Below are 13,349 nucleotides of genomic sequence, written 5' to 3' on the forward strand. Positions count from 1 at the left end.
TTTTTTAAATGGAAAAAGAATAAACAATTGCTTTTTTATCATCCAAGTCAAATGTTAGCCTTGTGAAACCAGACTGACTGCTGCACTCAGGCTGGTTTAACAAGGCTAGTCAAATGTATCTAGAGGTCTAAACTCCAGACAAAGCCTTGATATTCAATTGAAGGTTGTATTGGCTATGACCTGTGACTAGGGGAGAGCCTTTTCAGCAGGGGAACGGGTTCATTGTATGACCTATTCCTTCCATTCCTCCAGGACTAGCGGCTGGCTGGCTGACTGGGTGGGTGGCTGGCTGGCTCGTATTGATTTAGTCCTGGGCTCAGCTGTGCTCAGCATGGGCACTCAGTGCACATCCACCCATCACATTCACATGCTCAATATTTAATCAGCTTTCCACAGTGTCGCCTTTCCCGATTGTACACACTAAAGAGGGACAATCATTAAGAAAGCAGAGAAATGTTTTGTACTGTAACCGTTCATTCAGGCCCCTGTTTCTTCAATGTTCTTTTATTTTGTTGGTTTAATGGACTTTTACAATATGTACAATATTTTTTTATTTTGAAAATAAAATAGGTGTTGTTGGAGCCTATCATGTTTACTAGAAGAACAGATGAATTGTTATATGAATGTAGCATGTCAACTGTTAAGGCAGGTATTGCCAGTTAAGTGGTTCAGCAATCAATCTCAACTCTATACTGTCCTTTTTTGTTGTTTGCTTTAACATTGAACTTGGAGCAATGAGACTGTCTGGCATCCATGTGTGTACAACATATTTTATTGTTACAGATATAGCTCTAGGGTATAGCAACTATAAGGGTTGCACAATTCCAGTAACTTTCCCCAAATTTTCCAGGTTTTCCCAGAAATCCCTGTTGGAGGATTCACTGATTTCCTGCTCATTCCCTCCTCCTCCTCCTATTCCAACCAGGATTTCTGGAAAACTTGGACATTTTGGCAAAGTTAACAAAATGATACAACCCTAGCAAGTACAGTAGTACATTCTCAGAGTATTCTGACTATAGTTTTTGCTGGATTACAATTTGTTTTCCCTTGTTGAAAAGAAACAGGGCTTACGTCCCAAATGGCACCCTATTCTCTATTTAGTGCACTTTTTTTCACCAGAACCCTACGGGCCTATGTAGGGAATAGAGTGCCATATGAGACGCAACCCTTGACTGTAAAGGTGTAGACTAGAGATACTGGATTAATTATTAAGTCGACGTGGAAAGTGCCCTGAGGCTGTGGCCCGGGGCAGATTCTCATGGTTATGATGATTAAGGTTAGACGTAGGGAAAGCTGATCCTAGACCAGGGCTTAGGTGCTGATCCCCGGAGGGAAATATCTTAATGATAGATCATGAGATAGACTAGTAGTCATGCGCTTCTTTCAGAAGACACTGCCTTCTGCCCGTCTGGCTTGCTGTTATGGGCCCTGGTCAAAGAAGTGCACTTCATAGGGAATAGGTTTCCATTTGGGATGCAACCCTGGTTATTAATTGAGGTTGAAGATCGGTCTGTGGGTCTGACTGGTACAGGCCACACACCAAACATGATGGGCTTCACAGATTACTGTGAATATAATGGAGAAATCTCCAGCTCCACATAAGACTGACACTATCGGGAGTAGGGGAGGAAGAAGGGGGAGAGAGGGGGTTCGGGTCCTGTAAGATTGCACCCTTCAAACAATGAGGTGTTTCTTTTCTTCTCTTTTCTCTCCTTTTTGATTTGTGGGAAGATGACTGGCTGGCTAGATAGCGCCCAGGCTCTGAATCCCTAATGGGGCATCTGTGAGCACAAGGCATGATGGGAGAAAAGCCGAGTCAATATGTAGAGAGGAGTAATCTTCATGGTGGGGTGGCGGCAGAGGGAGAGTTTTTTTTATATAGAAGTCTCTTCTGAATCCAATATAATCACACCTACAGATGTAGGATCTTCATTTTGTCGCAGTGAAACATGTTGTTTTACAGGGTCAGCCATAGAAGTGCAGCGCCCCTGGAGCAAATTGCCGTTAAGGGCTCTGCTCAAGGGCAGATCGACCGATTTTTCACCAATATAGGCGACCTTTCGGTTACTGGCCCAACGCTCCAACACTCTAACCGCCAGGCTACCTGCCGCAAACGTACCTTAGAAACTTCCGAAGCGTTTTTAAACCTCAAATGCATTGCAGGGATGTTCTCCTGCAACAGGGTTATCAAATAAAGATCCTACATCTGTGCAAGTTCAATCCAAATGCCAAAGTAAAGGCCTACTGTACATGTGAATACGTAGGTTGCTCATCTCTGTTGTAGTTTTGTAGTTACGAATAAGGGTGGATGCTCAATTCAAAGAAAATCCATTGGGCTTAAAGTATTGATTCCTTGTTTAATCTCTTTGAGTGATGGAAGCAGATATATTTCTTACCTAAAGATGAATATGGATGTTAGATTTTGAACGTGGGCAGTCTTTTTGTTGCTCATGGGCAGTATCATTGATTTTGGTTGTTTTTGTTGCTCATCTTTTTTATTAACTATTGTCTTCATAATAACTTGTGCCTCCTTATAAGAAAATGCATAAGTAACTAATGCATTATAAAACAAGTGGCTCAGTGAAATTGTTACCACTTTTACACAAATGGAAATCAATACTTAAAAACAAATTAACACATCCCTTGCGAGCCAGCCAGCCAATGTATTCCTACAGTTTATTATTATTTGCTTTGTCAAATGGTGGCAATACATTGGCTTGACCTTGGCAATTCAAGTTTTTTGAAGGTCACTTCATGACCTTTAACTGTATTTCTATTTCCTGACATCATTTATATAAATAGGTTTGCTACAAACCATGCTCCTTAGGTCACAGTGATATCCCAGTCTTTTCCAATCTCAATCTCAAAACAATGTATGTTTGGCTTTTGTATTGGAGTAATATTGCATTGTAATATTTTTCCTTGACATAACAGCAAAGTCCTACACCATTTAGAAGTCATTTTTATTGGCAATGATAATGCACTAAGAATCAGCTAAGAGTCAACCAATGCCTGATCAGGTTCTCCACTCTCCTTTCCAGGAGCTGTGTCGCCAGCGGATGGCTGTGCGGACATCGGAGCGTCCGGAGCGTGCGGAGTGCCCGGAGCCTCTGCGGCGCCTCTCGCGGCTGAACAGCTCGTCTTCTCAGTTCAGCGATGGGGGACCCATAGCCAGCCCCTCGGCCCGTAGCTCCACTTCCTCCTGGTGCGAAGAGCCTGTCCCCTCCAACATGGACATCTCCACCGGACACATGATACTGGTACAGCAACATACGTAGCGCTACAGTACCCTATAGTCTGCCTGTCTTTCGGTCCTTCTGTCTGTCCTGTCTGTCTGAGTGTATGTATATATGTACAGTATGTCTGTCTGATGCGAGAAGCCTGATGTTTGGAGTCAGTATGGAGTATAGTGTGTGTAATTTATAGGATGTCTCTCCTCGCTCTCAGCTTCCAGCTTTTATTCTGTTTGTCTGTCTGGCTCTGTCTCTCTAACCTCTTCTCTCATTATGCTCGCTACATCTCTGCGGTTATCTCATTTTATTTCCAGCTCTGTCTTTCCTTCTATCTCTATCTCTCTTCCTCTTTTTTTAATTTTTCTCTCGCTTTATCTTGGCCTGTCATCTCTGCCATTCTTTCTCTTGCTCTTGTTTTCTCGCTCTCACTGTCACTCTCTATATCCCTTCTTCTTGCCCCTCTCCTCTCTCTCCCTCCTGCTCTTTCTCTATTAAAGCCAAAGTGATACGGAAATTGCTTTGTGTGATGAGAGCTGCTCTAAAGTGAAATATCATTACCCAGCTGATTGTCAGTTGAATGTTTCAGAATTATTATTATTATTTTTCCTTGTGGGGCCCCTCAGTTGCACACACAATGGATTGTGTGAATTTTGCACAACTTTTGTTTTATTCACTGCAGACAAGCTTGGTAAAAGAGATGGAAAGATGCCTGGCAGTGTTTTCATTAATGGGGTAGAATTCATCATCACAGTACATGTCAGGCTTTTCCTATAAGGAAGGGAAATTAATTTGAAAAACGTGTTGAATTTGTCATAATGAATGGGCTTTATTGCAAATGTCAAGGCTGGTTGAGACACCTCTTTTGAGAACATTTGAAAATAACATATTTGACCTTTACATTACAGCAAAGTTCTACAGTGTGTACAGGTCCTTTATATTTGCTTTGATAACAATGCAATAAGAATCAACCAGATTCACTGCAGATTCTTCAGAAAAGCTAAGTATAACGCACATAAAAACCACACAGACCATGACTCTGTTTTGACTCCTGAGTGATCGATTCACCACATGTGAGATTGCCTTGGTATCACTGATCTCAGACCAGATTTTTTTCATCTATCCTGTCCTGTCCTTTGTGGATCTCATGCAGCGTGGACTGTGGGAGTGATGAGTACCTTGCTCTCATGCTGGGTGGGGCTATCTTATAGCTCACACCTACATCTAAGACACTGGAGTAGGAAGCTCTTTCTGGCCCAATCTACACTTATCCATGCGTCACCTGGGTTTCGCCCCCAATGGCACTCTATGCCCTATATACTGTAGTGCACTACTTTTGCCCTGAGCCCTGTGGGCCCTGTTCAAATGTGTGCACTAAATAAGGAATAGAGGGCCATTTGGGATGTAGACCTGTTAATATTGTATTTGTAGTTTTGGCTCAGATCCATGAACCACATACTGTTAAGTTACTCCAGGAAATACAGTCCCACTTTAGTGCAGGTGTTCAGTACTGTAAAGTGACATGTATATAATAACTTCCTAGGTTCAGAATCAGAGTCAGTGATGGTGGGATTAGTTTGTATGATTGCCTAGACTTTATTCTCTCCTATTTTGGTAGACCTGGTGCTGAGGCATGTTGAAACATGTAGTCTGTGTGTTTTGGTCACCCATATTTATGCACCATAGATTAGAATGGGTAATGATTTTTCAGTGCACAATATGTATCCAATTTCAAACATATTCAAAGACAAACAGCCTGTTTAGGAACTGTAACACCAGCTATGTTATTTTACTGGCAGGCTTTCAGCACCATGGATAACTCCATACAGTAATGCTTCTATTGCTTTTACATAGTTATGCTTTGTTTTTGGTACTGTTTTTATGATGTCCATTAGATATGGTCGTGATGTTGATATAATTGCCGTTGTTACTGTATATGTACCCTCTGTAAATGCTTATTTGTTGCCTTTAGAAAATCGATTGCAAGCCCTAGGCAACATTTCATTATTTTGATGGCTTACTTCCATGTCTTAAAAAAATCTAATTGAAAATGAATCATTTGTTAGAGTAAGGCAGGCAATTTATCAAGGACAAGTGATTTGTTCGCTTTTGATTCTATCCCTGATTGATTGGACTGATTGCAATGCCCTTCCTCTCCAGGCTGCCCCCCCCGACCTCAGATTCTTAGAAGCTACTACTCTTTTCAGACACTTTCTACTTTCCCCATGGCATTCCGTGTGACTTCTCAGTATTTCATAGTCAGTTACTGTTAGGGACTCTGGGAACACAACTGAGCAACTGACGACTGAGTGTCCTTAGCACCTCTGACCAGAATGTCGGCTGTTTTCTTCACATGAGTGTCTTCATATAGCCATGTCGGCTGACTGTACCCATTATTACAGTAACATTACAGTGGCACAACAGTAGCAACGTTGTGTCACCTGTTGTGTCTGTAGTTTCTCTGTATCTAATGTAGCAGCTCTTTATGGCCAATGAGGGCTATTGTTAGGGGGATTGCGCAGTGTTTCCTTGACATCCATCCTCTCAGAACCTCTGATTGACAGCCCAGTTACTAATCCCTTATTTACTCAGCCTTGTTACTCTTGTTACGTTCCAAATGGCACCCTATAGCTCATAGGGCTCTGGTCAAAAGTAGTGTACTATGTAGAGAATAGGATGTCATTTGGGACACACACTCTCTGCCTCTAGAAGATGAGCTGATCCGCTGCTTCAGCCATCCACAATCAGGCTGCTACATCACTACATACAAATCCCAGCTCCCACATAACAAAAACATTGACTGGCGGCAATTCTGTAGCCCTTCTGAATGTATTGATCAAATATTTACTAATATAGGGTGTATAGGTCTGTGTAGGGAAGGTGGATGGGGTGTCATGCTGTGGAGCTACAGTGTATGGGCCCTGGTCAAAAGTAGTGCATTATATAGGGAATAAGGTGCTAATTGAGACACACTTGTTCCACTCTGTCAAGAGAACTGCATGGAAATGGCTCTGTCAAGTGTTCATGACACCCTGTCATTCAATCGTCACTTCTGAAAAGACTGCATTGTTTGTTTGTTGCGTCGGCCGACACAGCAGCCAACATGCAGATAGTTGCTCACTGTTGACAAACAGTCAACAGAATGACATGATAGAGATGGTGACAATCACTTTTTCTTGGCGCAAATTTGGTAATTTTCACTCAAATGGAAAGCAAAGAATTCTTATTTAAAGTAGTTGATCTGTAGTCAATGACAGCCAACCCCTCTGAGTTGCTAGTGACTAGAGTACATCTACTGTTATTACTGCAATGAGGCATTATAATCGGACCTACATGTGCCCTCTAATACACTGCTTGTCATTTGGTGCATTATCTACTATGACTGGGGCTGCATCCAAAATGACACACTATTCCTGACACAGTGCGGGACTTTTGACCAGAGCCCTATGTGCCCCGGTCAAAAGTAGAGTGTAATTTGGAACTTTAGAAACAGTTTTTTGACAAAGATATGACTGGAAGTTAATATTTTCTGCTGATCGTGAATGGCGGAAGAGGGGATATTAGAGGGGCTAATTTCCCGTACTGCGCATGTCCCTGAATATATTTACATGTCAGTTGTATCCATGTTGAGATTTAATTGACAGCCTTAACTGTGCTGTAGATAAACATGGTGCATCACCTCTCTCTCCCGACTCACCTCCGCTGTCTTTTTAATGTTTGATAAAAGCATAGCACTACTGGGTATAGATTTCATTGTATTACCCGGCTGATCCCCCCACATCAGTTTATGAGTCTGTAATCTCCTGCCTTACACAATGACGGCCTAAACCGTTTAACCCCGCGGGGAGCGGGGAGCGTTGATACAAGCGTCAGGCGAACACTGTTCCTCTGAAAAAGAGTCTTCTCCAGAGCCGCCCCAGCCTCTGAGCTCCATAAGACCTGGTTTGTTAGAGGAGCAACGTTGGCTTTTTTTTCATCCCCCTGCTTTTCTTTTCTCCTTGTCTCTCTGGCGAATTAAATTTTGCTGTTCTCCGAGCGACAGCTTAAACGCAGACAATCTTATCAGGAGCTGTGCAAGCGGTTTAAAAGACGATGGTTGAAGCACACTGAAGTATTTCCAATGCAGAGAAACCTTTCAGGAGTCTTTAATTGCGAGGAGCGGTTTTTGGTACACCTCCATAACTTACCCCCCCCCCAAAATCTTTCTGTCTGTCTGTTGGTCTGCCTGTTGACATGGGTTTAGTATTCTGCTCCAGTGTGTAGATAGGAAGGCCTTAGAGATCCACTGAAATAGAGCAGGTCTACAGCATAGGCATGATTTGCCTGTCATTTGATCTATTCTAGACAGTGAATGACAATCAAAAATATTCTGGGGGTACCCTCCCCATCACTCCCCTCTAAATGCTGCTATATGTAATTACTTTTCCATTTCAAAATCATTATCTTTTTGTTTGATTATTTAGTTATTGATTATTTAGTTGTTTTAAAATGTCCACCTTTTCTCTCTCCTTAGTCATACATGGAGGACCACTTGAAGAACAAGAACCGCCTGGAGAGGGAGTGGGAGGCGATGTGTGGTTACCTGGCTGAGCCCAGTGACTGTGACGTGGGCCAGGGCGAACACAACACCAAGAGGAACCGCTCTGACGCTGTGGTTGTCTGTAAGTGTTGTTACACACCTCTGACCGTGTGCAGTCTGACCACATCTCTCAGTAGCCGATTACTAGGTTATTCCAATGTTATTTCTGACACTGAAATACAGTATTTTCGATTCCATATAATTTATCAATAATGAAGCATTTAAATTCAGGAAAATCCAAATATGTGTGGTGAATTATGTATTTCTACTACAGATGATCATTCCAGAATCACCTTGAAGGCTGAGAATAACCATGGCAACTCGGATTACATCAATGCTAGCCCAATTGTGAGTATCATTCCGCATCCCATACTCCTTCACTTTATGTTTCTTTTAAGCTTTATGGTTGCAACTCTACACAAAGACCTGTCAAGGTTGGATTTTATATTGAAGTTAAATTTGTTTTTGTGATTTGTCATTAATTTTCCCATTGAACCTTTGCCTTTGTTCCTCACACTTTGCGCCTCAATGGATTCGCAGTGTCTTGTGAATTAATAGTTTGTCACCTTCCCTGTTTTGAAATGGCTGCTCTCTTGAGATATCAGCTCTGCTTTAACGTATTCATCCCAAAAGAATGGTGGTTTATTATTATTTGGACTCAGTAATGTTTCCCCTGAACAAATCCAAAATGGCCCAAATATCGGGAAAGTTTAGGCTTATATTACTGTCTTTTTTTTACATTTCACAATAAAGGCTATTTCTGATTTTCCCTGCGGCTGATAGAGAAGGATTCCATTAAAAAAGAACAGTAAACTATGCATTTCAAATACAGTAGGAAAACTCTTTTGAGAGAGATGGGGATGAGCTCCTCCACATTTGGACTAAAAGCCTATTACTGTATGGCACAGAACAAAACTAACTGGAAGTTTGCAAACATCTATTTATTGTATATTTTTCATTTTAATAATGATACCATGTTTTTTATGATAACAATCTATTTTTATTTTTGCCTCTGAAGCCAAAGTATTTTGAGTGATTATCAGACAGAAATTCACTTTCGACTATGTCAAGTCATTCTACTTATCTGTGTTGATGTTGAGCTGAATCTGCTCTCCTCCCTAATTTTCATTCCGTTTAATATGAAAAAATGTCCCTTTAAATATCTATTATGATCTATTTCCCTATTTGCATCTCTCCAATATTAGAAGGTTAAACTAAATGATCTCTTCCCTGTATTGTGTTTTCGTTCAAAGAGGAAAACATGCTGCATGGTGCCGACAGAGATGGTCGTCTCTCTTCGCGTTCTTAGGAAACTAGGCAGTATTTTGTTTTTTTATGTATTATTTCTTACACTGTTATCCCAGGAAATCTTAAGTCTTATTGCATATAGCCCGGAAGAACTATTGGACATATGAGCAACGTCAACATACCAACATTACGACCAGGAATACAACTTTCCCGAAGCGGATCCTCTGTTTGGACCACCACCCAGGACAATGGATCGGATCCCAGCCGGCAACCCAAAACAACGGCGCCGCAGAAGGGGCAGACAGAACGGTCTTTTGGTCAGGCTCCGTAGACGGGCACATCGCCCACCGCTCCTGAGTATACTACTCGCCAATGTCCAGTCTCTTGACAACAAAGTAGACGAAATTAGAGCAAGGGTTGCCTTCCAGAGAGACATCAGAGATTGTAACATTCTCTGTTTCACGGAAACATGGCTCACTCAGGATACGTTATCAGAGTCAGTACAGCCACCCGGTTTCTTCTAACATCGCGCCGAACAGAAACAAACATCTCTCTGGTAAGAAGAAGGGCGGGGGTGTATGCCTTATGATTAACGAGTCATGGTGTGATCATAACAACATACAGGAACTCAAGTTTTTTTGTTCACCTGACCTAGAATTCCTTACAATTAAATGACGACCGTGTTATCTACCAAGAGAATTCTCTTCGATTATAATCACAGCCGTGTATACCCCCCCCTCCAAGCAGACACCTCGACGGCCCTTAATTGGACTCTATGTAAACTGGAAACCACATATCCTGAGGCTGCATTTATTGTAGCTGGCGGGACAACTTCCGGTGAAACTGGAGGGTGCGCAATTCAAATAAATAATCATAAATATTATGGATTTTAAACATTTATGTACATATAAGTGTCATATATCGGCTGAAAGCTTACATTCTTGTTAATCTAACTGCACTGTACGATTTACAGTAACTATTACAGCGAAACATGCCATGCGATTGTTTGAGGACGGCTCCTCACATCAAAATATTTTTCTACCGGCACAGGTTTCATACATTCACATATAACAATAAAATATTCAATTACTTTTTGAAAATCTTCCTCTGATTTGTCATCCAAAGGGTCCCAGCTATAACATGTAGTGTCGTTTTGTTAGATAAAATCCTTCTTTATATCCCAAAAAGTCAGTTTAGTTGGCGCCATCAATTTCAGTAACCCACTCATTCAGCTTGCAGAGAAAGGAATCCGAAAATCTACCTCTAAACTTTGTTTCAACAAGTCAAAATATGTTTCTATTTACTTCTCAGATACCCTAAAATGTAATCAAACTATAATATTTATTTCGGAAAGAAGTATGTTCAATAGGAAACCGATTTTAGCAGGTGCGTAATGTCTTCATGGCGCGCGCAAACACGAATTTCCAAGACTGTGTCCCTCTACCTATACTATTATTTCTTATTCGTTTTTGAAGTTACAAGCCTGAATCCTTGAACATAAACTGCTGACACCCTGTGGAAGCCACAGGAATTGCATCCAGGGAGCGATTTGGAGAGCAACCTGCTAGCTATGTTTCCTGAGTGAAACCCCATCTTTGATGGAATACCAGTGTTCTCTTGCTTTTGTAAGAGGATGGTCTCCCTTTGGATTTTCTCCTACCATATCTATTGTGTTATATTCTCCTACATTATTAAAAAATTTCTACAAACTTCAAATGTACCAATTATATGCATATCCTGGCTTCAGGGCCTGAGCTACAGGCAGTTTACTTTGGGAACGTCATTCAGGCAGGAAGTGGAGAAAAAAGTGGCCTAGCCCTAAGAAGTTAACAAAGCTAATCTGAAAACAAGGCTCCCTAAATTTTATCAGCATATCGAATGCGCGACCTGGGCTAGCAGCATTCCTTCGCTCGCCCTCCTTTTGGCAAATCTGACCACGACTCCATTGTGTTGCTCCCAGCCTACAGACAGAAACTAAAACAGGAAACGCCCATCCTCAGGTCTTTTCAAAGCTGGTCCGACCAATCTGATTCCACGCTTCAAGATTGCTTCGATCACTTGGACTCGGATATGTTCCGAATAGCCTCAGACAACAACATTGGGTATACGCTGATTCGGTGAGCGAGTTTATTAGCAAGTGCATCGGTGATGTTGTACACACGGTGACTATTAAAACCTTCCCCAACCAGAAACCGTGGATTGATGGCAGCATTCGCACAAAACTGAAAGTGCGAACCACTGCTTTTAATCATGGCAAGAAGACCGGAAACATGACCGAATACAAACAGTGTAGCTGTTCCCTCTGCAAAGCAATCAAACAAGCTAAGCGTCAGTATAGAAACAAAGTAGAGTTGCAATTCAACGGCTCAGACACAAGACATATGTGGCAGGGTCTACAGTCAATCATGGATTACAAAAAGAAAACCAGCCCCGTCGCGGACACCGACGTCTTGCTCCCAGAGAAACTAAACAACTTCTTTGCTTGCTTTGAGGACAATACAATGCCACTGACAAGGCCCACTACCAAAACCTGCGAGCTCTCCTTCACCGCAGCCAACGTGAGTAAAACATTTAAATGTGTTAACCCTCGCAAGGCTGCCGGCTCAGACGGCATCCCTAGCCGCATCTTCAGAGCATGCGCAGACCAGCTGGCGGGTGTGTTTACGGACATATTCAATCAATCCCTATCCCAGTCTGCTGTTCCCACATGCTTCAAGAGGGCCACCATTGTTCCTGTTCTCAAGAAAGCTAAGGTAACTGAGCTAAACGACTATCGCCCCGTAGCACTCACTTCCGTCATCATGAAGTGCTTTGAGAGACTAGTCAAGGATCATATCACTTCCACCCTACCTGACACCCTAGACCCACTCCAATTTGCTTACCGTCCCAATAGATCCACAGACGACGCAATCGCAATCACACTGCACACTGCCCTAACCCATCTGGACAAGAGGAATACCTATGTAAGAATGCTGTTCATCGATTACAGCTCAGCATTTAACACCATAGTACCCTCCAAACTCGTCCTTAAGCTCGAGACCCTGGGTCTCGACCCCCGCCCTGTGCAACTGGGTCCTGGACTTTCTGACGGGCCGTTCCCAGGTGGTGAGGGTAGCAAACAACATCTCCACCCCGCTGATCCTCGACACTGGGGCCCCACAAGGGTGTGTTCTCAGCCCTCTCCTGTACTCCCTGTTCACTCATGACTGCGTGGCCATGCATGCCTCCAACTCAATCATCAAGTTTGCAAACGACACTACAGTGGTAGGTTTGATTACCAACAATGACGAGATGGCCTACAGGGAAGAGGTGAGGGCAGTCGGAGTTTGGTGTCAGGAACAATCAACGTCAACAAAACAAAGGAGATGATCGTGGACTTCAGGAAACAGCAGAGAGAGCACCCCCTATCCACATGGAAGGGACAGTAGTGGTGAAGGTGGAAAGTTTTAAGTTCCTCGGCGTACACATCACGGACAAACTGAAATGGTCCACCCACACAGACAGTGTGGTGAAGAAGGCGCAACAGTGCCTCTTCAACCTCAGGAGGTTGAAGAAATTTGGCTTGTCACCAAAAACACTCACAAACTTTTACAGATGCACAATCGAGAGCATCCTGTCTCAAGGCCATCAGACTGTTAAACAGCCATTACTAACATTGAGTAGCTGCTGCCAACATACTGACTCAAATCTCTAGCCACTTTAATAATTAAAAATTCGATGTAATAAATGTATCACTAGTCACTTTAAACAATGCAATTTTTTATAATGTTTACATACCCTTCATTACTCATCTCATATGTATATACTGTACTCTATACCATCTACTGCATCTTGCCTATGCCGCATCGCTCATCCATATATTTATATGTACATATTCTTATTCATTCCTTTACACTTGTGTATATAAGGTAGTTGTTGTGAAATTGTTAGATTACTTGTTAGATATTACTGCACGGTCAGAACTATAAGCACAAGCATTTCGCTACACTTGCATTAACATCTGCTAACGATGTGTATGTGACCTATAAAATTTGATTTTGATTTGACAATGAAATGACAATTGGAGTTGTTTCTCCACTCTTCCATGTTGCTATTAGTAGTTAGAGTGGGTTATGCTGTGCTTTACCTTAGTAAAAATAATAAACGTGTGAAATTTGTATTTTCACTTCAATTGGCTGTTTTCACATGTTGAGTTAAAATATCACGTGAAACCATATTTTCACGTGTATTAAATTGGCATTTCACATGTTAACACCACTTTTTCACGTGAGGAGAATTACATGTTTTCACCT

General features: G+C 42.1%; 1 protein-coding gene across 4 annotated transcripts in view; it reads left to right on the forward strand.

Annotated features, from left to right (window-relative positions):
* LOC115154194 (receptor-type tyrosine-protein phosphatase N2) overlaps positions 1 to 13,349 on the forward strand; it is a 312,884-nt gene that overhangs the window by 271,702 nt on the left and 27,833 nt on the right. For all 4 annotated transcript variants that reach the window (XM_029700209.1, XM_029700191.1, XM_029700198.1 and 1 more), the window contains 3 exons: positions 3,042 to 3,260; positions 7,744 to 7,891; positions 8,084 to 8,157. In XM_029700209.1, coding sequence (XP_029556069.1) covers positions 3,042 to 3,260; positions 7,744 to 7,891; positions 8,084 to 8,157 — 441 coding nt within the window. The remainder of the gene's footprint in view (positions 1 to 3,041; positions 3,261 to 7,743; positions 7,892 to 8,083; positions 8,158 to 13,349) is intronic.

The sequence above is a fragment of the Salmo trutta genome, chromosome 2 (genome assembly GCF_901001165.1).
Source record: "Salmo trutta chromosome 2, fSalTru1.1, whole genome shotgun sequence".
In the NCBI taxonomy this organism is placed as follows: Eukaryota; Metazoa; Chordata; class Actinopteri; order Salmoniformes; family Salmonidae; genus Salmo; species Salmo trutta.